Genomic DNA, 23,083 nt, shown 5'->3' with positions numbered 1-23,083 from the left:
GAAACTTTACATGAGCGTTGCCGTGACTAGCAATACAAGAATCGATGAAGATTTTTTAACGGAATAATCATAAGCGCATGAGAACGCAACTGTGACCTGAACGATCACAGAAAATTAGTACCTTTTTAGACACTAATTTTGAAATAATCCAATAATAGATGTACGTGATATTACGCTTTCATTCTTGTATTTCGAAGGCCTTGTCGTCGAGCCAAGGTCGGAAGATTGGTAGCGTCGATGGATAATGAGCGCCCCGTTTAGACGGCGCCGTACCAACTGGTGCACCCTCCGGCCTCAAAGGGTACGTGGCCAGCACGATCGGTATTTGTAACTTGATTTCTTTATCCAGACTTTTCGGACTTATGACGAACTGCGGAGAAACTAGATAAATTTCAAGAACTCCTCGCAAAAATTCTAACGCAATTACATCTCTCTCTCATGACACTCACGTAAACGTGATAAAGAACGTTAATCAAGTGGCACCCTCTCAGATTCGTCGGCGGCAACGGAGGAACGTACATTTGTTCGTTTAGCCACTCCTCGCTCTCACCTGGCCGAATCTTCCCCCTAGAAACGCTAGCCAACTCGCGAGTTTCGCTAGCGAGTACTTTACCTCGACACAGATATTGTATCGTTTCAGTGAGTGACGCCTTGGTTGACTTCATCGTCACCTGTGTTAATTCAAATTCTCAAATTTTTCGTGTCTTAAGTACAGCGCCACAGGATTATATTTATTAAGAGCGTCGAAATTACACGTATTGTGTGCTAATTAATGTATATACCTTACTGCGATTGCTGACAGTCGCAGAAATACCGATCGTTTCCCCGGGTACGTATCCACCCCGATCCAAACTAACTCTGCAGAATACAGGACCACCCGATACGCAAGAGACACCCACGCGTTGTTCAATCTCCTGCCTCGCAGGTTGCTATTCGATCACGAAGACATTTTATTTATACACATGCAATTTTTTCCGAATGATTTTAGTTAATAGGTCAATTCTAAGTAAAATCGTAAAACTCTTAATTTGTTTTCGTCAAACTTATAAAAACTTATGATTGATATATTCTAATTTTATGCATATAGATATAATAAGACGTACGATTATTCGTAAATACGATTTCTCGTAAATCTTATAGCTAGCAAGAAGTTGTCTATAAAGATATTGTATAAAATTAATATGAACACTTATAAAGAACTTATGAGAGTATGTTATTCTTATCGAACCTTATGATTCTACTTAGAGTTTAGGTATGAACTTTCGAAATCTAAATTAATCGATATCTTAAAAAGGAAAGTACGTTTACTGATCGTTAATATTCGCCGAGCGATACGTCTATCTACGATTGAACAATGCTCGTCGCTGAATGTTATCCGCCAACGCGAAAATTTTTTCTTGCGTTTTTCTAATGATGCAAATGTATTGCTGTCGAGGTATATGGGCGGTGATTCCATCACGATCTAACGATTATCGTTATGTTGCAATTGTGGCGCAAAACAATGCAAATACGAATCACCAAGCGGAAACGTTTTTTTCTCGTCTAAATAATTAATCTAATTTATATCGCGAACGCGTCGAATACATAATCTCATTAAATTCTTCGTCTTACATGAAAATATTTGCAACGCTTTTTCCATACAGGTCGATGACCAGTATTTGGGTCTTGGTTATAATAAAGAACGCTGAATATCTATTTAATTGCAGGCGCGAAATACTTTTCTTGGTCTGAATCGGCTATGTGAAGATGTTCACTCAGGAAACTGTTTATCCGTAATAATTATTTTTTAGTAAAAAAAATATGACTATCCTCAGTAACTCAACGAATTTAGCCCGTAAAGGACACGTCCTTTTTGAACACTCTTAAAAAAATATTTAAGTGCGAATTAGCACGAGGCGTTTTATATTTTTTAAAAGTTGAAAACTAAATTAAACTGAAATTAATGTTTTTCAATGTAAAATTTTCTAACCAATCGATTAATAATACTGAATTTTCGGAAAAAAAAAAACATTCATTTAAAACTGCGTGATCAGCAAAACCAATTTTCTCAAATACCCACAAGTTCGAAATTTTGCTGGCGTAAATTTGTATACTCAGCTATCATTTACGAGTTAAAACACGTGATAAATCACATTTAGATTAATTTATTGATTATCCTAATACAACTCTCACCGCTAATATTGGAGGCTCCAGATTTAAGTCGATTGGATTCATAACGATGAAGACTTGTTGATTTTTGTGAGTAAGTCCACCTGGTTCGCGAAGAGCCGCTTTACAATAATATTGCACCCATCCATGTTTTCCGAGAAAAGTGGAAGGTAGACCCAACGGCAACCCCAATTTGAAGGGAAAACTATGTATTCCGGGAGATAGTAATGACGGTCCTTCGCCTATTAGAAAAGTCACGTTTCCCATACACAAATATTTAAAATAATATTTTACATCTTTGAGTTAAAAAGATGTCAAGCTATCACCTTAATTATATTACAGAGAAAATTTGTATTATACTATTATCATACAAACAATTTACTGAAGCGCGTCACTTACTGTTATAAAAAGTGATTTAAAATGTTAAATTGCGTATCCTCGAAATTATGCGTATACAATATAATCCGAAATAATTAAAATTCACCTGGTTCACCCAACAACCGCATGCGAAAATCAATGTAGTTTTCTTTGTCGTAAACTCTCTCAGCACGTTGACTGCGTACCCGAACTACACCTTCTCCCACAACATGGAAATGCAGTCCCGAGACGCTACGGTAGTGTACCCCACATTATTAAACTCATGTTACTTACTAGATCTAATATGTACATATCTGTAAAATCTGGCATTTCATCGCGTTGCAATAAAAAAAATTCTTTTTCTTCAACGTATATATTTCTTTACGTGCAAAAATAATTTTTTTGACCATGAACTCAATATTCTTTTTCTATAAAACGGTTACTTACTAAGCTTCATCGTCCAGCTCTATGAGAACACGGCCGGACAAGAAGTGGCCAGGAAAATACAATAGATTCGTGTTATCGAAAAGTATCAAGAACTTGCTGAGTTTCCTCGTCATCTTGTCGCCGAAATGGGAATATTTCTCGTTACGTGTTTGCGAAAGAAGACGGTTTATACGGACACGTTTACGTCACCGCGGCTTCACGCTCACTGAATACACGTCGAGGAACGCGCAGGAGCAACCTTCTTCTTCCACGCGTTACCTCGTGATGCGAGGTGAGAATCACTGGCTTGCATCGCATCAGCAACACGTTCGTAACATGGCATGCGTCTCTCCTTCTCTTTCTGTCCTTTGCAATCTCTCTTTTTCTGCGTGCTGGTGAACTGGTACCAGCTACTACGATACCACAATCCACATCATCGTATTTTTCGCAACGGCGGCACGTTCCGCACGCGCTTTCCGCGTTTCTCACAATCGATGAATGATTGAGAAAAGACTGATCAGCCGATACTCTAGACTCTATCTTCACTTACTGTGAAATTTTCTGTCACTGTTTCATAGTAGTCACTACCGCACCTTCTTGCCCATTCTTGGAGACGCGCTCACTTTCGCTCCCTACCTTCCTACCTGGTTGCTTCTCTACCACCTCCCATCCAGTCTGATCCGGACTGGTCTCACCTGGCTTCACCTGCCTGATATGTGGCCAATAGCAGTACTCTAATCAACATTACTGCTTTTGGCATTGACGTTCAAATAACGGTATTAACTTTGTATTAATTTTTTTTTTCATGTTGCATTAGCAATTAATATTGTGTTTATTAATCAAAACGATTTTTCCTTTGCATTTAAATAATGCTTCAATACAAACATTTAATATTAATAACGGAAAGATAATTTATTAGGATCTATATTTCTGCACGAAATTTTATTATTTAAAACCTATTTTAGATTATTATAAATCGCTATATGAATAAATCAATTAAGAAAAAAAAGCGTCAACTTCAGTTAACGCTTCATTTAGATGTTGATAAAATTTCTATATTTTAAAAATATACTTATGTCACATATATGATTGCGCTGATATATTGTATATTGTTAGATATGATTATTTTCGACTTTTGCAATACAATCAATTTGAAACAATAATAATAATTTTTTATATAAACTTTATCGTTGTGGTAAAGAAACTTATTGCAAAAATATTCTCATGTTATGATCGAGGTAACAAGTAGACTATTTGAATAAATTCAAAATAATTTCAATGTTTTCTATTCCTGTTATACATATTTTCTTCGTACTAATTTATAGGTCAGATTTGGGGGGGGGGGATAATTATGAGGAATTTTTGTTATAAAATTTTGATTTTACTTATTTATTTATTTCTTCATTTATATATTTTAGTCTTATTTACATTTACATTTATAATAGAAGTATTTAAAAAAAATTAGATTAAATTAGACAGAAATCGGAGATTATTTTCATTTGTAAAATATTTTATATTGATTATTTTAATTTTAAAATCGTAATCTTTAAATGCACGTATATATATTCAACTTTGACATACTGAACAGTTCTGACAACCCTCAAACTTGATTTATCCCTAAAATGAAAACTTGAAATTATCTACATTAGGCAACGTAGTGCTGCGTGATGGAGAATAAAGGAATTAACCAGAAGGAATACTTAAAAAAATACACATCCTTTGACAATGGTGACGAAAAAAAGAAGAAAAAGAAGAAAAAGAAATATAAGACAGGAATGAAAACGTAAGATTAAATTTATAAGTATTTTAATCTAATCAACGGTGAATATTTCGCATCAAAGTTAGGTTATGTTGTCAGCTGTGCATGATGCTCTAGAATGCAATGTAAACGGTGGTTATAAACAAAATATTAATACGTTTATATTATCCATATCGCGTCAATCAGCTTTCTCATTTTTGTAAAATTATTGAAAATTATTTTTTGAATAAAATTACGTCAGTATAAAAATCATGTTTAAAATTTGATTGCTCAGACCATGTTTCTCTACAATATTTTTGTTGAGATATTTACACACATAGCGATTAATATATTTGATTTCATTATATAACTAAAACGTTTTCTTGGTCCTTATAAAATAATTTTTAGAAGTGAAATCTTTAAATGTGAATTGGATGTACATATTTTTACAGAGTAAAAATTATAGATGATGATATAGACTTGAAGAATATGAGACCTATTGCAGAAGGTGAATTCGATATCCTTTTAGAAGGAGAAGATGCTCCTCAAATCGCTGGTATAGTTGACGAACGTGGACCAGTTGATTTCACAGATAAGCGAAGATGGAAAATTATAACTGAGAATGACGAAGGCGATTTAACTATTATTAATCGTACTGTCGACAAAGACGAAGGAAATCTTGATGAGACAAATGTTAAGCAGGCCAATGACAACTTCAATTTGAGTCCACCTAGAGCTAAGCATTCTAAAAATAAACATGTGGATTTAAGTCCTCATAGACAATCTAAAAGTGATAGTTCAGACTTGAGTCCGCCTAGATCTAAGCATTCTAAAAATAAACGTGTGGATTTGAATCCAAATAGACAATCAAAGGATGATAGCTCTGATCTGAGTCCACCCAGATTTAAGCATTCTAAACATAAACATATTAACTCAAACAAACGGTCTAAAAATGATCATTCAGACTTGAGTCTACCTAGGCAATCTAAAAATTATGATTCAGATCTGAGTCCCTCTCGGCAATCCAGAAATAATGATTCTGATTTAAGTCCACCTAGAAAATCTAAAAATTATGACTCAGATTTAAGCCCACCTAGAAATACAAAACATCGGACTTCGGCTCACAGTACATCTGGACGAAGCTACCGAAGTTCAGGTAACAAAGACAGTGATTCGGATTTTAGTCCACCCAGAAAAAATCGCAAACAGAATCTAGATACAGATTTGTATGAAAGCAGAAAGAAAAGGAAGGACAGAGATTCGGATATAAGTACATCTTGGCGTAATGAGCATCGATCTCGGAGGGATAATTCGCCACATTCCATTTCGCGTAGAGATAATAAAGGACATGATTATTACGATAAAAAGAATTCATCCAGATCCGGTAGACAAGATATTTCGAGGTAATTTTCATGTCAAATATTCGATGAAGATTATTATGATCAAAAATTATATATACGTATATTCTGATGCATTTAGTTGATTTTTAGTCTTAAAGAAGAATATGCATATAATTATTATAACATTCGTTTTTTTAATAAACTTTTTTAAATATATATTTTAAGATTAAAAAATTTCTTTTAAATATTGAATTTTTATTATTACACATATTGTTTTCAATTTTAGGGAATTTTATTACATTTCATTTTTTAAATTCTGTTGCATATGAAGTGTTCGATACAAACAATATAATAATCTCTTTGGACAGATCGAGCAGAGATAAACAAGAAAAGAAACATGAAAATAGAGATCATAAATCTCGATCGTATTCGGATACACGAGAAAGAAGAAAAAAGACGCGTTGGGATGAGGAAACAAATGATTCTGAACGTGGACACGCGAGAAATCATTCCAGAGATCAACACGGTCGAGCGACAAAGACATTAGATGGAAAAACAGCAGGATTCCAAGCTGCGAAAGCATTGCGAGAAGAAACTGAAGTCCATAAACAACAAGAGGCGGAACATTTTAGCAAGGTAATATTTTTTATAGCACAAGATTATATTTATAAAAGTATTTATTTATTCATGGAGACTTCAGATGATATAAATTAGCGTTGAATTGTCTTAGTTAAGTAAAGAGATCACTGGAGAAGGACAAGCTACGATTGTACGTGACAAAACGGGAAGAAAGCGCAATTTAGAAGCAGAAGCAACAGAAAAACGAGAACAGGAAATGAAACAACGAGAGATAGATGAGAAGTACGCCAAATGGGGCAAAGGGTGAGCGATTTTTCTTTCATCTTTATTTCGTTTTTGCTTTTCTGTTTTAAATTCTTTAAGTCTCTCGCTAATACATGTCCATGACAATATAGATATCCATGTCTTATTCTAGCTTGAAACAAGTGGAGAATCGTGAGGAAAAATTAAAAAATGACTTGTACGAGATGCATAAACCTTTGGCGAGATACGCAGATGATGCAGATCTAGATAAGCAATTGAGAGAACAAGAGAGGGAAGGTGATCCTATGTTAAAGTATATAAAACAAAAACAAGTAAAAGAGGGAAAAAGAAAACCAGGTATGTAAGTCGAGAGAGAAATTTGCATTTCTCTTCCTATTATATGTCTTTAAAAAAAATTGTTATCCAATCATTCCAATTGTAGATCCGCCGCAATATCAAGGTTCGTTCGCGCCAAATCGATTCGGTATTAAGCCCGGTCATCGATGGGACGGGGTCGATAGAAGTAACGGATATGAGAAGAAGTGGTACGAAGCACAAAATGCAAAAGTAGCTTTACAAGAAGATGCCTATAAGTGGAGTACAGCCGACATGTGATCATGTTCACACATATGTATTACTATAGCAAAGGTTTCCAATTCTATTTCTATCGATCGTTAATAAAGAAGAATCAATAAAGACTTTTAAATGTTTTGATAATTTATTAAATATCTTTCTTTTTATTCTCTTGATACACGTGTAATCGTGTAATTGTTCCATTGTTTCAAGAATCGTTTAGCCTCGTTTCATTATTCTAATCTTTATCCTCATCCTTGTTCCTCGCAAGTAGTAGTCTAACATCGCGCAAAACAATTGAGATATATTAGTAAGGTAACACGCGTGGAGACCGCGAAATCGATATTCGTTCCAGAAAACGAGAAGAACGGAGAGGCTGGCGCCGGTCTGGCAACGGTCTGCCGACGATGGTCTAGGCGAGTGGAATACCACCGTCTGCGAAATCGATCGTGCGCTTTTAAGGTCGCGAGAATCCACTCCGGATGGCGAGTAGTATGGAAGTATTGGGAGTGGCGGAGCGCACATTTAGTCATTCGCGGCGCGTGCGATTAGGGAGAGACAATTATCGGATCGAAACGGTTTACGGTTCGCCCGTACAATCGCATCGTGCAATCTCTATCGAGTCCTGGCGCCGAATCCTCACGGAAGGACAAACGTCATACATTGGTAACAGTGAGGCTTGCGCTTTAGGCTTTCATAGCCAGCGTGTCGCTTCGCGCCGGTTAAAACGTGGCTAGAAACGCGGCGATCTCTTCCGCGTGCGTGCCGTCGCTGCCGCCGCCGCCGCCACCTCCGCCGCCTCCGCGGCTCCTCTACGGCGCGAGAAACGGAGGGTAACTGTGTGGCGCGAATATATATCTGTTGACATATACATAGACTGGTACGATTCGGTTTGGTCGCCACGCGAGCAAGGGCAGGGTCGTAAGTGAGCGACGCCAGTATCGTTCGCGACGTCGACGGGATTTCTCGTCTTTACGTGCACAGCTCGCGCGGTGATGCGGTTGACTTTCGGTGAGTCACGATCGGCCGGTAGAATCCTTCCTTTGTCGAAGGAGACAATCGCGACAGGGCACCGGGCGTCGCGTGACAGCGAGACGCATGAAGAGGTGTCGGGTTACTTTCAAGTGTGAAGGATTGTCTCGCAGGTGCCGGCGCCACGCGACGTGTCAGTAACCCCCGAATAACGGTGGGAAGTAAGGGGTGGGCGCAGGAGGAACGTACATATACATATGTGCACATATGTAAATGAAGAGAGAAAGAGACAGAAAGTGAGGGGAGAAAAAAGTAACTTCGAATGAAAGTCGTCGAATTTTCACAGTCGATTAGAAGTGCAAGATATACTTTTGAGAATTTCAAAGAAATTTTAGTCGCAACTATAGACAGCTATTTTTCATTATCAAAAGCGATGTTTGAGACGTAGCGTGAAAAAGAAAACGACGCGACGTTTTACAACTTCCCGAGCAGTGAAGGACTTGTATGTCGAGTGGTATACGAGTGGAGGGGAGGAAAAAAGTTGATAAAAAGAAAAAACAATAGAAAAGTGAAAAGGGCAAGACGAAACTTTATACTTTTTAACTTTTCGAAAAAGTAGAGCGTAACTATCGTATTTATCGCGAGACTATATTCTCCACTAAGAAAAGTGATGACTTGATTGCTTTTATTTGATAACGCGATGTTGACGAGAGAATTACAATAATACGGATAATTTTTGACGACGTCTGATTTAATTTGAAATAAAAAAAAAATTAAGAGAAGAACGGGTTAGAAGATATGGGGTGCAATACCAGCAAGGAGAGCGTCCAGCCAGCTGTAGAGGAGGCTAAAGAAGGCGATTCCGTCAAGAACGGGGGTGAGCGATCATTCTTTCCAATTTGTTAATTGTGCAAGCAACATCAGTCATTATGTAAAACAAACTATAAAGATACATGATCTAATTTTTTCTGTATATTTTATTAGAGTTTATACATGATACTAAGTTTTTTGTACTGACGATGATTATCTCTTGTGTTATGCCTCTTCTTGTTTTTACATTTTGCAGTTTTTTGCGTCATTCTAATCTGTAAAAAGCGCGACTGTCGCAAAACTACGGCGTTGTTTATCTTGACAATGACATAGTCTGCTTTGTTTCATGATGATAAATGTACCTCTGTTCACTTTGTTAGATTCTTCGAGCTGATTGCGTACACGCTTCAGTAATATCAACGCAATCAGTAGGGTCGGCAGAACGGACGACTATTTTCCTCGTAACGAATGCGTTCGATGTGCACAATGATGAATATAGAAATTTTTAGCATTCCGTGAAATATTATTCTTCATGATTTGCGAGTCGCAAAATCATTCTTGACTATTCTTTCAATAAGCCGCAGTGGAGACTTGAGACGATCGGTCGAGATCAAACAGAAATTCTTAATAGATCATTTTCTTTAATTAACATCAATAAATTGTTATTTAACTTTAATCGAATATATAGAACAAAATTCCTGTGATATATATTTAAGGAAACTCTGTTTGTACAGTATTATTTAGGAATAAATCTTAATTTTACTTGTCTTGTTATTTACAATGGAATTAGATACATAGAATATGAACTTTCTCTTATTTAATAAGAGAACAATTAATATTAATAAAATGGATATTTTGGTATGTGCTCAGGTCGTTATGTATATTTTGTGTTTTACTAGAAATTTAACATTAAAATTTTCTCCATCTGCAATGATTCTCGATAACGCGCCAGAAAATGAACGTATCTTGGCGAATGTAAAATAGGACGCTCGTGTAATCCGATGGGGGTATATCGAAATTCCGAATAAAAGTGCTGATCGCGTGATGTATGTCAAGGTTTAACCCTTCATTGTTTCTAGAACTACGAAAGTTTCCGTTTATAATCGAGATATGACAAGATGATGGAGTCTAGAGTTAAAAAAGATGGAAGAACAGTTTAACAAAAAAAAAAAAAACATTTAAAAAACTTCATTTCTGGAGCGCGATGTTTTTATCATAATGAATGAAACAATTACAAAATGATATTTATGAACACTATCAGTACTTGAGTTTTTGCAAGCATTACGTGAGCGTTACGTGGAAAATAACTTGTTAGTAATAATAGTAACAATAATAATAATAAATAAACAAAAAAAAATCAAATATTGATTTTTTTTTCTTCTCATTTGAGATGTTTATTCGGAAAGATTTGGTTGAACTTGTGTTATTTGTTTGACAAAATGATAATGTCTCTTTTCACGCGTTTCAGTATTGCACTACAAAATTACAAGAGCACATTGATTAATGTTTAAAGAACTTGATTTATCAGAAGTTGATACAGCAAATTTAATTATTGAGTTTCGGCAATTCCTGCTTTACTGGCTGGTAGTAAAAATTCGTGCAACGTAACTTGGAGTTCGAGCAAAATCAATTACTCGGAGCTTCGATGAATTTCCACATGTGAGATACTGAGTTTCATCGATACCGACGCAACTGCATAGAGATTCCAACTATGTGGTTCGTATAAGAATGCCGATCGAACGAGAATGCTACTGCAGAATGATGAATAGAATTGATTGTATAAAAGTCTTGCGAAAAATTATTGGTGTAGCGTGTACATTAATCGCTCTTAAAAATAGAGTTTTGAGCTTTTGCAAACGGAGAACGAAAAATAAAATGATTGAAAATTTTTTATTTAAACGTTTAAAAATTTTGTTTTTTACTTAAAATAAAACGTTATCTTTTCACATGATAAGAATGATCTTGCTGAAACATCTAAAAATTGAGTTAAATAGATCTAAAAATAATTTTGTTAGATCATTATAAAATAATTATGTGGAAATTGGTTGTTAGAATTTTAAAATTTTTTGCAGCACTGTTCATCATACAAGCTTGAAATTCTTACATTAATGTGTGTAATTATTTTGATGACTCAATAAAGTTATTTTCATTATATCTGTATCTACAGCTAAATTTTTAAATACTTCAACAAAACCATCCGTTATTTATATGTGAGAACACAACGTTTTAAACGAAACATTTTTTATGTTTTAATAAAAGCTTTTAAATGTAGTTGCTTGACTTTCCGTTTCGTTTACTTTTGAAAATACTATTTTTAAATCTATATTTAGTTAAGTTCTAACTATTTCTCAGCAAAATTGTTTTTTCTGTGAAGGAGGGTTGCAAATACTAATCACCTAAATTATACCTCATCAAAATTTTATATTGTCACTTAATATAAGCAACATTTGATAGCATTAATATAAAATATATGAAAAATAAGTAACACAAAAATGTAATATGCTACATCTTGTTTTATGGATGTTAGCAACGTTTTAAAAAATCAGATACATCCGATATATTAACTTTTAATTGACTTATATATTTCTTATATTTATACTTAATTTTTTCAAAAAATATATAAATACATAAATGATTAAAATTAGGCAATACAGTTAATTATTAGGGATTATTTCATAATTTCTATTAATCTTACACTTCTAATTAATTTCAATCATAAATTTGATACTTTCAAATGAAATACGGTTTCAAAGAGCCATAGATATGATTTAAGCGATCGGTTGCTATATAAATTACATATTATAAAAAATTAATTTGTTATTAGTGAAAGGTTAAAAGTGTAATAATGTAAAAAGTTTAAAAAGGTTAAAAATGTATTTAATAATAAGTGTCCGAAGCCTCAAGCTACAATTTCCAACATTCATTTGCGTACGATAGTACCAAATAGAAAATATAAAAAAAATAATAGGTCAAGTGGCATTCAACAACTCTCCTCTACATATAGATAAATATTTTAAATATCAAAAAAATTTCTTGAATCTTCAATTGTATATTTTCAACAATAAAATTCCAATAAGTTAACAATATGTGTACGCATATGTGTATTTTCTTGTAACTGAACTAATCTTGTGGCTAATCTAATTATAACAATCTATACATAAAAAATAACACGTCTGACCTAGTTCTGTCGCATACAATTGTGGATCGTTATCAATAAATTTTCAGGCTCAAAGTGATTGTACATGTAATTGAAAGTAATTGTTTTCTTGTTCAAAAGAATATTTCACACGTAATGAAAGAAAGTGTAAAAGAGAACAAAAATATAATATAATAACTGATGGTGTAAACTGTATGCTACGATTGCATTCTTCTTTTTAGTGAAAGTTAAATATAGAATAAATGTTGCCCTTTGGCTGTGTAATAATTTCGGTATTTATGATTAGCATATGAATATAATCAAGTAATTATCAAATAAGCAGCTTATATGTTATACAATTATATTTATACAATTCACTGACGCAATTTTAATAGAGCATATAAACCTGTTTACATCGGCTTTTCCTTTAATCCTCTTTCATCGTTGGCTTCTTAACAATTTAAATGTCATAAGTATTTTCGCGTTGATGCGATGAAATCGTTTGCAAAGCATGCTCCATATTGTTTTATTAACAAAAAATAATATAAAAGATAATTCAAGTATAAAGTTAAAGAAGGTTTGTGGGCCGAGCTAGATGTTTTTGCTAACATGTAATTTGCAATAACTTGTTATCACTGTTGCACCGTGTATCGACAAATGTTTCAATCTTTTAATAACATGTTATTTTTACTACTACAAGATTAAAATATACAATTAATATCGTCAAACACACTCTCTCTCTCACATAAACGTAGATTGAAAATGCACGCAATTATTAACCTTTTAAAGGTTATTCAATAATTAATACAATTTTTTTAATGTTATTCAAAATAATAATTAAAAGATTTCTGATAATTATTAAATATAAACGATAAATAACAACAATATGGACTGTAGAAAACAACACGAAAAATAGTGCTCAAATCAACAAACAATATCGATTTTAATAATAATAAATTAATATAATATACTTAATATAAAATGAACGTTTTGGCTCTAAATTTGAACCATCTTCAAAACACATCTTTTAAAATGTCTTTAATCTACGTTTTATTAGATTTGACGATATTAATTGTATATTTTGTAACATTGAGGATGACTTATTATTAGAAGGTTGAATGTTTGTTCATACAGGACGTAATAGCGATAATAAGTTATTGTAAATTATATAGAAATAAAAATATCTAGCTCGGTTTACAAACGCTTTCTTTTTTTTTTTAGAATTTTATTCATATAAGCACGCGCGCGCCTTGTATTTTTTATATTAAAACAAAAGATAACAATTTTATAATAATGCGTCGTATTTGTAGAATATACTGAGATACAATTTTTTCTCAGCACACTGCGCGATAATGCAATTGCTCAAATATATTTAATAGATTGAATGGCTACGATACACTGTGAGAAAAGTCAAAGCGATTTACAGTTACAAATGCACATTTAATTGTAATTTCAAATATTGACAAAAGCATAAAATATTTGGACCCATTTTGGACTATTTCCAATACCTTAAAAAGAAAGAAAGAAAGAAAGAAAAAAGATCAATATCTTTTTTAGGCCGGGAGAGTCCAAAATGGACCGAAAATTATGTTTTCAATCTTTTCATACGTTCGTAAATTAATAGAGCTTAAGAACATTCGATCGTAAATAGAAGTACTCGATTCCACTTATTAATAGCAACTGAGCAAAAAACCACAAATATATAAAAAGTTCGAAGCACAGAGGGTTGAACGACATCCACGAGACGGCCCTGTTTCACGGCGTGCATTCGGTCGCAGGGCGAGAATCCGAGGACTGCGACTGCGAACGAGCGGTGCGGCAGGGCCGTGATCGGTCACTGTTATAAACGGGGTCGTCGGTGCCCGGGAACAGTCAGTTGCACGTCAGACCGAGCCGCGCGTGGATGTGCAGGTGAGAGGCCGAGCGAGCGAGCGGCGACGAAGGTGAGTCGCGGCGTGAGTGCGACCCGACAGCCGCCACCTCGCGATGCAACGATCCTCGCGTGCATGCTACCGTCGAAGGAAAACCGGGTTAAAAGAGGCGGGTGGCGGGCGGCGATGACCGGGGCGGGGGCTTCAAGTGATATCGTCTCGAAGCACGCGAATCGCGCTCGCCACTGTTAATATCGCGTATAAAGCGTGCGAGGTAAAGTCCAAAATGATCATCGACGATGCGATTGTCAGGTGCGACGCGAGTCCCTTTCTTGTACTTCGTACCTGCACATCCGAGGACACCATATCGAACGCCCTGTGACCGGGCCGGGTCAAGTAAAATGAGAATCTTTATAACAAGCAGCGGAAGTAGTCGCACCCTCTAAAAACCTCGGAAATCTAAAATATATTTCAGATCAGCTGTTTGACTAACCACCTGCTATTTTGCAGTTGACGGATATAAACTGATTGATAGATGTGTGAAATAAATTCTCTCGGATATCTAAAAAAAAAAAAAAGGAAAGCAATCTCTATCAAAAGTAAATCTCAAGATCTATAAATTTTTTCATCGAGTGTACTTGAATTTATGCTCTCTTTTCTATTTTTAGAATACAATAATCTATTAAACATTTCACATAATTTTTAAACTACAAAAAAATCTTTTAATAAAAATAATTTAAAATTGATTGTTATTTCAACAACTGATAACACTAGGTTGATATTAAAAACATACATTCTGTTTTTTAAATAAAAAATGGCATTTAAATGTAAAATAGTAATTTATAATATTAATTTATAAGAGAGAGTATAACATTAATTTATAAAAAGTTAAAAATTTATCATTCAGGAATTGTTTTTACGATTTTCAACATTTTTTTTTACAAAAGTCATATCGTTTTGTAAAAATAAAATGGTTTACGATGTCGCTAAATTTATCTTTATAATTTTAATCGACATATGAACGACAAACAAAAAATAAAATCCATCTATTTAGCGTTAAAAAAGGTTTCATAATGAAGATAACGATGTTTCTCTAGGAAGTTTGATTTCCTCGAGAGTTGTGGTAACAAGGTCTGGGTAGATCGATGGCGAAACATCCTTGCGTGATATCAAGAGAGAAATAAAGCAAGTCCAAGCATTTAAGAGACGTAAAAGTCTCTTAACCGAGACAGGCGCGAAGGAAATGCTCGAAGATGAAATCGCGGTACAAATAATAGCAATTTGGTCCTCAGATAAACATTTTAGTTTTAAATGAAATGTAATGCACCTTTTTTTATATACATGCATAAAACATGTGCGATTTTATTCTTTATCTTTAATAAACTTTTTACTTTCTTTGAGAAAGCCTTACAACATATATAAACATAAACGTCGATAAAATTACAGCGGACTTGTACGATCGATCTGCCTTTGCACATTGTTGCAAAACCGAGAAGCGCATAACTGAGGAAGAATTCATTGCTCGTCGCAAAAATGTCACTGTATTTCTTGAATTTCCACTTGGTCCGTCAAGTGGTAATCTATAAGGAAACGGTGTCGCGCAAAAGCGTTCAATAGCTGGAGTGTTCTCTTTTCTAAAAGAAAATTCAGTTCCCAATATTGTCACACTTGATCTTTGTACTTTATATTTAATTATTTCTTTTGATCTCGAAAGACTTCAATCATTTCATAATATTTAATTTTAAAAAATCGACTTAATTCTGAAAAAAGAACAACACATTATTTTATTTCTAAAAAATTCAGGACGTGCTCGTAATTGATTTATAATAAAACCAGAAAGAGATTTTGGTGTAAAATACGAGGATTAACTTTTATTACAATTGTTCCTTTGTCAGAAAAGATGAGGGAAAATGATGATAGATTCATCGGATTACTTTTTATGATTTTCAAAAGAAAAAATTCGCACCGCGTGAAATAATTGCTTATGTCGATACATCGATTAATCACTGAAGGCACAAAGATTTAACTTTGTTAGAAAAGAGATAGACGACTCGATTAATATTTGTCACATCGTTTCACATCAGGATGTGAAATATTAAAAATGTATATATTAGGCGCCGTATAATCTCGAACGTGCAGCGCGAAAATAGAAATGCTAATCGATACTTGTCGCTCTCGGACGTGTCTGTGGAAGGTGAAATGTTCGGAATAAATGTAGGTGAACTGTGGCTAACACGGCAGCCATTTCTAATATACGGGATGTATCAGAAGCCGCACCCTTTCTCCTCCAATCTTCTATAGATTTTCGGGCAATTTATATTCACTATTTTCTTAAGAAGAAATTATCGGAGGGCAATTACAGATGTATATCAAGTAAATGTTGTATTTGCTTATATTTCATTATTTATATTTGATTTTTAGTATTATAAAAAGTGACAAAAGTACTAAAAATAAGTTAAGACTAAATAGAAAGGAAAAATCAGCGATAAAATCAATACGGATGTCAGTGCGTCATGTTAACAAAATATTTAGCTTATTATTCATAATGCATTACATATGTAAAATACAGTTTAAACTGCAATTTGAGTCCTTTTCGATTTTATATTATAACTTAAATGGCAAGAAAACATGGGTTAAGATAATAAAAAGTAATATGATAATATCAAAGCCTACATCAAAGGTGAGAAAAAGTAGTAGTAGCAAAAAAAACCCGGATAAAATCATAGATCAAAATCGTTTATCTCATGCAATTTATTGCGAATAATAAATTAAATTAATTATTTTGTTAATACAATATTGTACACCGACGTCCGTATTGGTTCTTATCGGTTTTTCTTTATATTATCATTATGCTCGTTATTATCGTTCAAGAAACTTTTAACTGTATCAGATATATAAGCATCCCTCTAATTCACATTCTGCGTAAAATTAAGCAGAAAGCAGAATTATTCTTTTATTTTACTTCTGTTCAAAGATATTTCAAAGGCGGCCGAAAACAGCGCAACGAAAGCCGAGTCCGCAGAGGGGAACGAAAACGAAGAGAAAGAGAAAGAGGCAGCAGCCACGAAAATACAAGCAGCTTTTCGTGGACATCACGCTAGGAAAAGTCTGAGAGTGTCGGAAACAGCGTCGAAGCAGACACGAACCGACGAAACACCCTCCGAATCTACGGAACAACCTACGCAAGAACAGTTGCAGGAGGAATTTCCTACCGACGATCAGGGTGAGCGAGTATATCCTAATGTATGTTCGAAGCTTGAGTCATTTCTGAAATAACTTCTATTTCATAGAGCTCTGTAACGCGGCGAAAAAAATACAAGCGACTTTCCGGGGCCACATGTCGAGGAAGGAGCAAACTGCAGCCAAGTCGGCGATGAATATGGTTGAGAGTGCAACTGCTAAGATAGAAGAAAAGGTAAGTTAATTGGCAATCTTAAATATACATATAGACCTATTATTTATTGATTAGAAAAGGTTAAAAGCTGCTTTATCTAGCATCTGTCTTCAGCCTTTCATAGAAATTTTAAACACGAGTTCTATTGATTCTTCAGAACTTCAAGACCTAATCTAATATTATATTTAATTGTCAGGAAAATACATATATTCGATTATATCAATATTTTTTATTATTAATATAAAATAAATTTTACTCTTGATTAAAATATTTGATGCAAAATCCGATTTAATAAAACTTATTTGAGTTATATGTGTACACACAATAATCATAAATATATAAAATTCAGAAAATAATATACCTATTGTCTCTCGATATAGAATTCAATAGTTTTTGCAATTTTAAGCATTTTACATTAATTAATCTCGCTTAACGAGGATTAATTTTCTACGAAAGTTTTAAAAGTATTAGAAATTATTGATTCGTTGATATTAGAGTGATTAAAAAGAAGGATGAATGCAACTAATTATGAAAAAGAGCAATATGCCTCACGATAGTAACTCCATCTCCTAGATTAGAGTGTTACAAGAAAAACAGCAATTTTATTAATAAAGTTTTGTTGATAAATAATAAATTAATTTCATAGTGTGTGTGTGTGTGTGTGTGTGTGTGTGTGTGTGTCGTTTTCCAATAAATATATTAAAAAAATAATGCAAATTAATATCTCAGTAAATTCATTTTTCACAAGTTACCTATATTTCTGGAAAGTAATCGCTATGGTCGCGTAGTTTTCATTGCACTTTATATTAAAACAAGAATAAATAGCTAAGAAAGCTGTTGTAATCAAAGTAATTTTTTTCTCAATCTAATACACCGATATCGATTCGATCGATGAAGCGGTAACGATTGGTTTTGATGTACAAGGTCGCTGTAATCGATCATTTCTGTGCCGAGGTCCGTGAGAGAAAGCTATTGTTAGACTCTTTGACATTACGTTGATCCACGAATGCCCGGCGAATAATCGACAGTTGCCTTCCAAGCTGAAGACGATCATCTGGGTACCGAAGCGCTACTAAAGCTCGTCCCAAGACCAGTAGACCGGTATGGCCTACAATGTTTAAGTTACTTTCGTGTCGTATCGATTAATTATGTACGGGCTAGTTGATGCACAGCGGGATTCCGTGCAGTCTCATTTAAGATAAGAAGGGTAACTTCGATCCCGTTTGCGAATAAGTTCCAGTTCGGAGAGCCGTATCCGAGGACGAAAAAATTTAGGGTGCCTTAAATTAACGAACGGCTATAGCGCTCTACGTTTTACGCTGTTTTATCAAATTCTGCTGCAGATGCAAGACGCTGTACACGAGTTAGAGGGGATCGACTTGGCCGATCCAGACTTGCATAAGGCAGCGACTAAGATTCAAGCAAGTTTCCGCGGTCACAAGGTCCGTCAGGAGGTCAACATCCATACTACTGCCGACGACTCTAAAAAATAAGACGCTTACTCAAACGCAGGGATGCCGGGAGATAGAATATTACTTATTACAGTCAGTGCCATTCTTAACAGGTTTCGAACCGCCATCCCCTATTTCTTGTACCTTATGATGTAGCATCCATAAATTAGTAAATTATGCGCGTAAAATATATACGAGGCATTCCAGACAAGCCGAACAACGGACAGCCGAACGAGTTTGACTATTAGTTCACTTCGGGCCGCTAGTTGTCAACAACGATACCGTTTATTTTACGTTAACAATTAATGCAGCCTTTGCCCGGGACCAGTGAGATTTAAGCGCTTTCTACTTTGGCTAAAATGAGGATCTTTCAAACGAGATATTTACAGGCTGAGGCATACAAATGTGGGAACATTTCAATATTTCTATATTATTTGTGAATATATAAAAAAGTTTTCTGGAACAAAGTTACACTGTGTAAAGAAGGACTATAATGGTAAATAAAACAAGATTGTTCCTTGAGCTGAATCCTATAATCGATTTTGAGTACATTTCACACAATTCGCTACATATGACCACATTCTTCAACTATCCTCATACTATCGATTTACACTTACATTTTTTATGAGTTATTACTGCCATACATGAACGGAGAGACACACACATAGGCAGATTTTTCAAGACTTTTCAAAGAGAACTTTTCAACACGATAACAACACTTTCTATATAAAACACTAAAAAAAAAGATGATATAGGGGAAAAGAGAGAGCCCTATATAATTACCCGATATAATACTCAACAGAAATTGTGATCTACAACAACAGAATAACAAACATGCAAAATCCTCATATCCGGTAGGTATGTGTTAAGTGGAACGCGACGAACGCGATAGAATATAACTTTAACGTCCTGCGCATGATAAATGGAGCATACATTAAGATGTACCAATATCAATATATGCATGTTAACTTTTATAAGTTCCTGTATCTATGTAAAATAAACGGTATGGTTGTAGCGTTTTCAATTCTAAAACTAACGATGAAAGTCTGTTTTTCGAATATTTTTTATCATGACACACAAATATTTAAAAAGCACGGTTTTATTGTTTATTCCTAATTTATTGTTGAAATGGAATGTGATAACTAAAAATATATTTCTTGACTGCACTTTTTACATTTTCCTACAATTTATTTTTTCATTTTTCTCTTTCACTTTCTTTTCTTTCTTGAAAAGTTTATATATATGTATATCTGTTTCATTTTAAATGTGGAAAGTGTAAAAATGTGTAGGATTGCTTCTCCTTTGAGAGTTTGGAAAAGAACTATTGACCTAAATGCAAAATAAACTGATGATTAGTCCCATCATACTATTCAACTTATTATATTTAGAGGGACTATAAATTTAGAAAACATCTTTCCTATGATATACTATAATTATATATAAAAAGAAAGAGAGCATTCCAAACTTTCAAATAATTTTACAAACTTTTGGACACAAGAGATATTGTATTTTATTATTATTGTATTTTTTGTTATTAATGCAGTAGAACTTCTATTTGACACAGAAATTGGCATATTAGTGCTTCAAAATAAAACTTGTGGATATATTAAAAATGTTATTGATATTAGTATGTAATTTCTTCATTAAACTTTTCCGATATTATTTATTTCACGTAAATGGTGCATTCAGATGCTTTGCATATATTAATATGCAAAAGGCATTTAAAATAATGTACTTAAAAATGTACAGCTTATCGGCCTATTGTCAATTATGAAGTAATCATCAATCGAGGTTCTACTGCATCGATTAAAAGCGTGCGTAATATACATGTATGCAAAACTTATAGTTGCTTAAAAGGTTAAAGAATCTCGTCAAGATAACGCGCGAGTCTGGTTTTTAAAATAATAATTTCGAGTTCACTTGCTCAAAACCTTCTTATACCAAAGTTAAAATTCTGCTATAATTTTTTACAATATTCTTCTTTAATGTAATATAGCCAATTTTTCCCAAATATTGACAGCTACCTCCAACTTTGTTGCAATCTAGTCCATTTTTCATATAAATTAACGTATCAATGTATCCTTGAAGTGAGAATTTATTTTATCAGGCCTAAAAAAGACTCACTTGTGTATGCTATCAATCACTTCTTGTATGTGATCATAGCAACGATCGATCAGTAAGCAATTCAAGGTGCATAATACGAAGCAGCGAAGCAGCAACTAAACTACTCAAATAATTGTTTATTCTTCAATGCTAGCTTTATTCGTCCACGAAGCAGGGTACTGCGAATTTATTATTTTCACGTTCGTCCACGTGTTTTTCTACTTTACATTTGTAATTTATACCGATATTTATACCAATTTTGCTGAAGATACTGACGAATTACGTATTAAATAATATTACGCGACATTCCTGTATTACACGTTTAACGCTGACTATGAGCAATAATTACACGTATTTATTGTAACAAAATTTCGCAAATTTAGTCATTGTACAAGTAAATATAAGTAAATGTATCGCGATAATATTGAAATTTCCTTAAATATAATGTACTATTCTACGCGATATTCTTGCGCGATTGATATTGATTGCAATGGTACGTGCAGCTATTGTTCAATAGCAAGCATATAAAAACAGATATAGTCGAACAGCATGTCTGAATTCCCGATATCCAATATTTGATTTCAATTCCCGATTCCTATATCCTATATCCGGTATATCATTAACTTTTAGCTTGTAAGATCAAATCTCGAACTCGCGCGATAGCGACTTCCCAATTTCCCACAAAAATCTCTCGTGGATATTTCCGAGTTCCATTCTCTCGTAGTTACATCCACGATTTTTTATTTAGCAATTTTGAATTTATAAATAAGTATTGTCTTGAATCACGCGATTACGTATTACCTATAGGTTATCTATTGTCGCTTGTAGAAAATTAAATAAAGCGAAGCTTTGGTATCGTCGAAAATGATCTATCATCGCGTAACGTCGTTTAGTTTATGTCGGAGTGAATATTGTGAATGAAGAATATTTATTGTATCGAATTAATGTATAGAAAGAGGAACGTTGCGACGGATAATAGACATTCTTGTCGATACGTTACTTTACCACGTATGAATAGTTTAGCGGTGCACAAGAACAAGTTGTGGTAAAATATATTGTAAGAACTTAATAAAACAATCGTACCGCGCTAAAACGGACGGTACATTACAATGTAATCCGTTTATTTAAAATACATACCTACTTAATGTACGAACTAAAATCTAAAAACCAGGATAACTCACAGTCAATTGAACTTGATCCAAATACAATAATGTAATAACAAGTATAACAAAATCTCATTACAATGTCCACAATGATTTATGCAATAGCAATAATCTATCTTTCTTTTATACAAATATATAATTACTAGTAGCTTTATCTTAGTTATCACTAACTAACAATGACATGTATAACAATACATTCGACAACATACTATTACACAATATCACATATATGTTATATATGTATATTGTCGAGTGTATGAAAATATGTTACTGTTAATTGGTGTTTATTGTTGGATGTTTCTATAATGTTATATTATTAATTTAATTGTCTCAACATAAATTTAAAAAAATTGTTCAATATCGCAATTGACATCCTTAATTTTTCCAAAAATATTTATAAAAATAATATAAATTTAATTAGCTAATTTATATTAGCAAGTAAAATTTTCATGTAATATTAAATAATTAAATTGAGATCTTTATCATTGAATGCGTGGAAAAAAACATGCATTTTTTTACCTGATGTGTACTTAAAAATAAGTTAGTATAATTGACACTCTCATTCTTAGGTGTCGTTATAATAGTATCTTGGGTCTCTAGTACCGATCGTTATCACTGTATTCTTATGATGCTAGAGATTACACAGAGATCTTGAAAGAAAAAATTAACAGATTACATTTGAATAATTCGATTACATGACCAATGTAATTAGTTAATTTTTTTTCATCCAATATTTTAAACTGATTTCATCATGGACGCAAATAGGCAAGCCGTATTTT

General features: G+C 33.7%; 4 protein-coding genes across 4 annotated transcripts in view; 2 read left to right on the top strand and 2 right to left on the bottom strand.

The window, feature by feature from the left end:
- Positions 1-23,083, bottom strand: part of LOC108781443 (uncharacterized) — a 101,005-nt gene that overhangs the window by 32,714 nt on the left and 45,208 nt on the right. The window lies entirely within an intron of this gene.
- Positions 170-3,081, bottom strand: Vdup1 (arrestin family protein Vdup1). Its single transcript, XM_018549406.1, has 6 exons — positions 2,953-3,081; positions 2,633-2,757; positions 2,173-2,390; positions 783-929; positions 450-671; positions 170-370 (listed from the first exon to the last, which is right to left on the bottom strand). The coding sequence occupies exons 1-6, from the start codon at positions 3,063-3,065 to the stop codon at positions 179-181; spliced, it is 1,017 nt and encodes a 338-aa protein (XP_018404908.1). The 5' UTR covers positions 3,066-3,081; the 3' UTR covers positions 170-178.
- Positions 4,581-7,512, top strand: LOC108781445 (BUD13 homolog). The gene is made up of 6 exons (XM_018549404.1): positions 4,581-4,714; positions 5,122-6,072; positions 6,378-6,645; positions 6,740-6,891; positions 7,004-7,188; positions 7,274-7,512. The coding sequence occupies exons 1-6, from the start codon at positions 4,599-4,601 to the stop codon at positions 7,444-7,446; spliced, it is 1,845 nt and encodes a 614-aa protein (XP_018404906.1). The 5' UTR covers positions 4,581-4,598; the 3' UTR covers positions 7,447-7,512.
- On the top strand, positions 8,684-20,121 carry igl (IQ calmodulin-binding domain containing protein igloo). The gene is made up of 4 exons (XM_018549409.1): positions 8,684-9,253; positions 17,168-17,416; positions 17,484-17,608; positions 18,931-20,121. The coding sequence occupies exons 1-4, from the start codon at positions 9,175-9,177 to the stop codon at positions 19,078-19,080; spliced, it is 603 nt and encodes a 200-aa protein (XP_018404911.1). The 5' UTR covers positions 8,684-9,174; the 3' UTR covers positions 19,081-20,121.

Source organism: Cyphomyrmex costatus, unplaced genomic scaffold (genome assembly GCF_001594065.2).
Source record: "Cyphomyrmex costatus isolate MS0001 unplaced genomic scaffold, Ccosl1.0 scaffold815, whole genome shotgun sequence".
NCBI classification, from domain to species: domain Eukaryota; kingdom Metazoa; phylum Arthropoda; class Insecta; order Hymenoptera; family Formicidae; genus Cyphomyrmex; species Cyphomyrmex costatus.
Note: the sequence above shows the minus strand (reverse complement) of the source record. Positions and strands in the feature narration are given on the sequence as shown.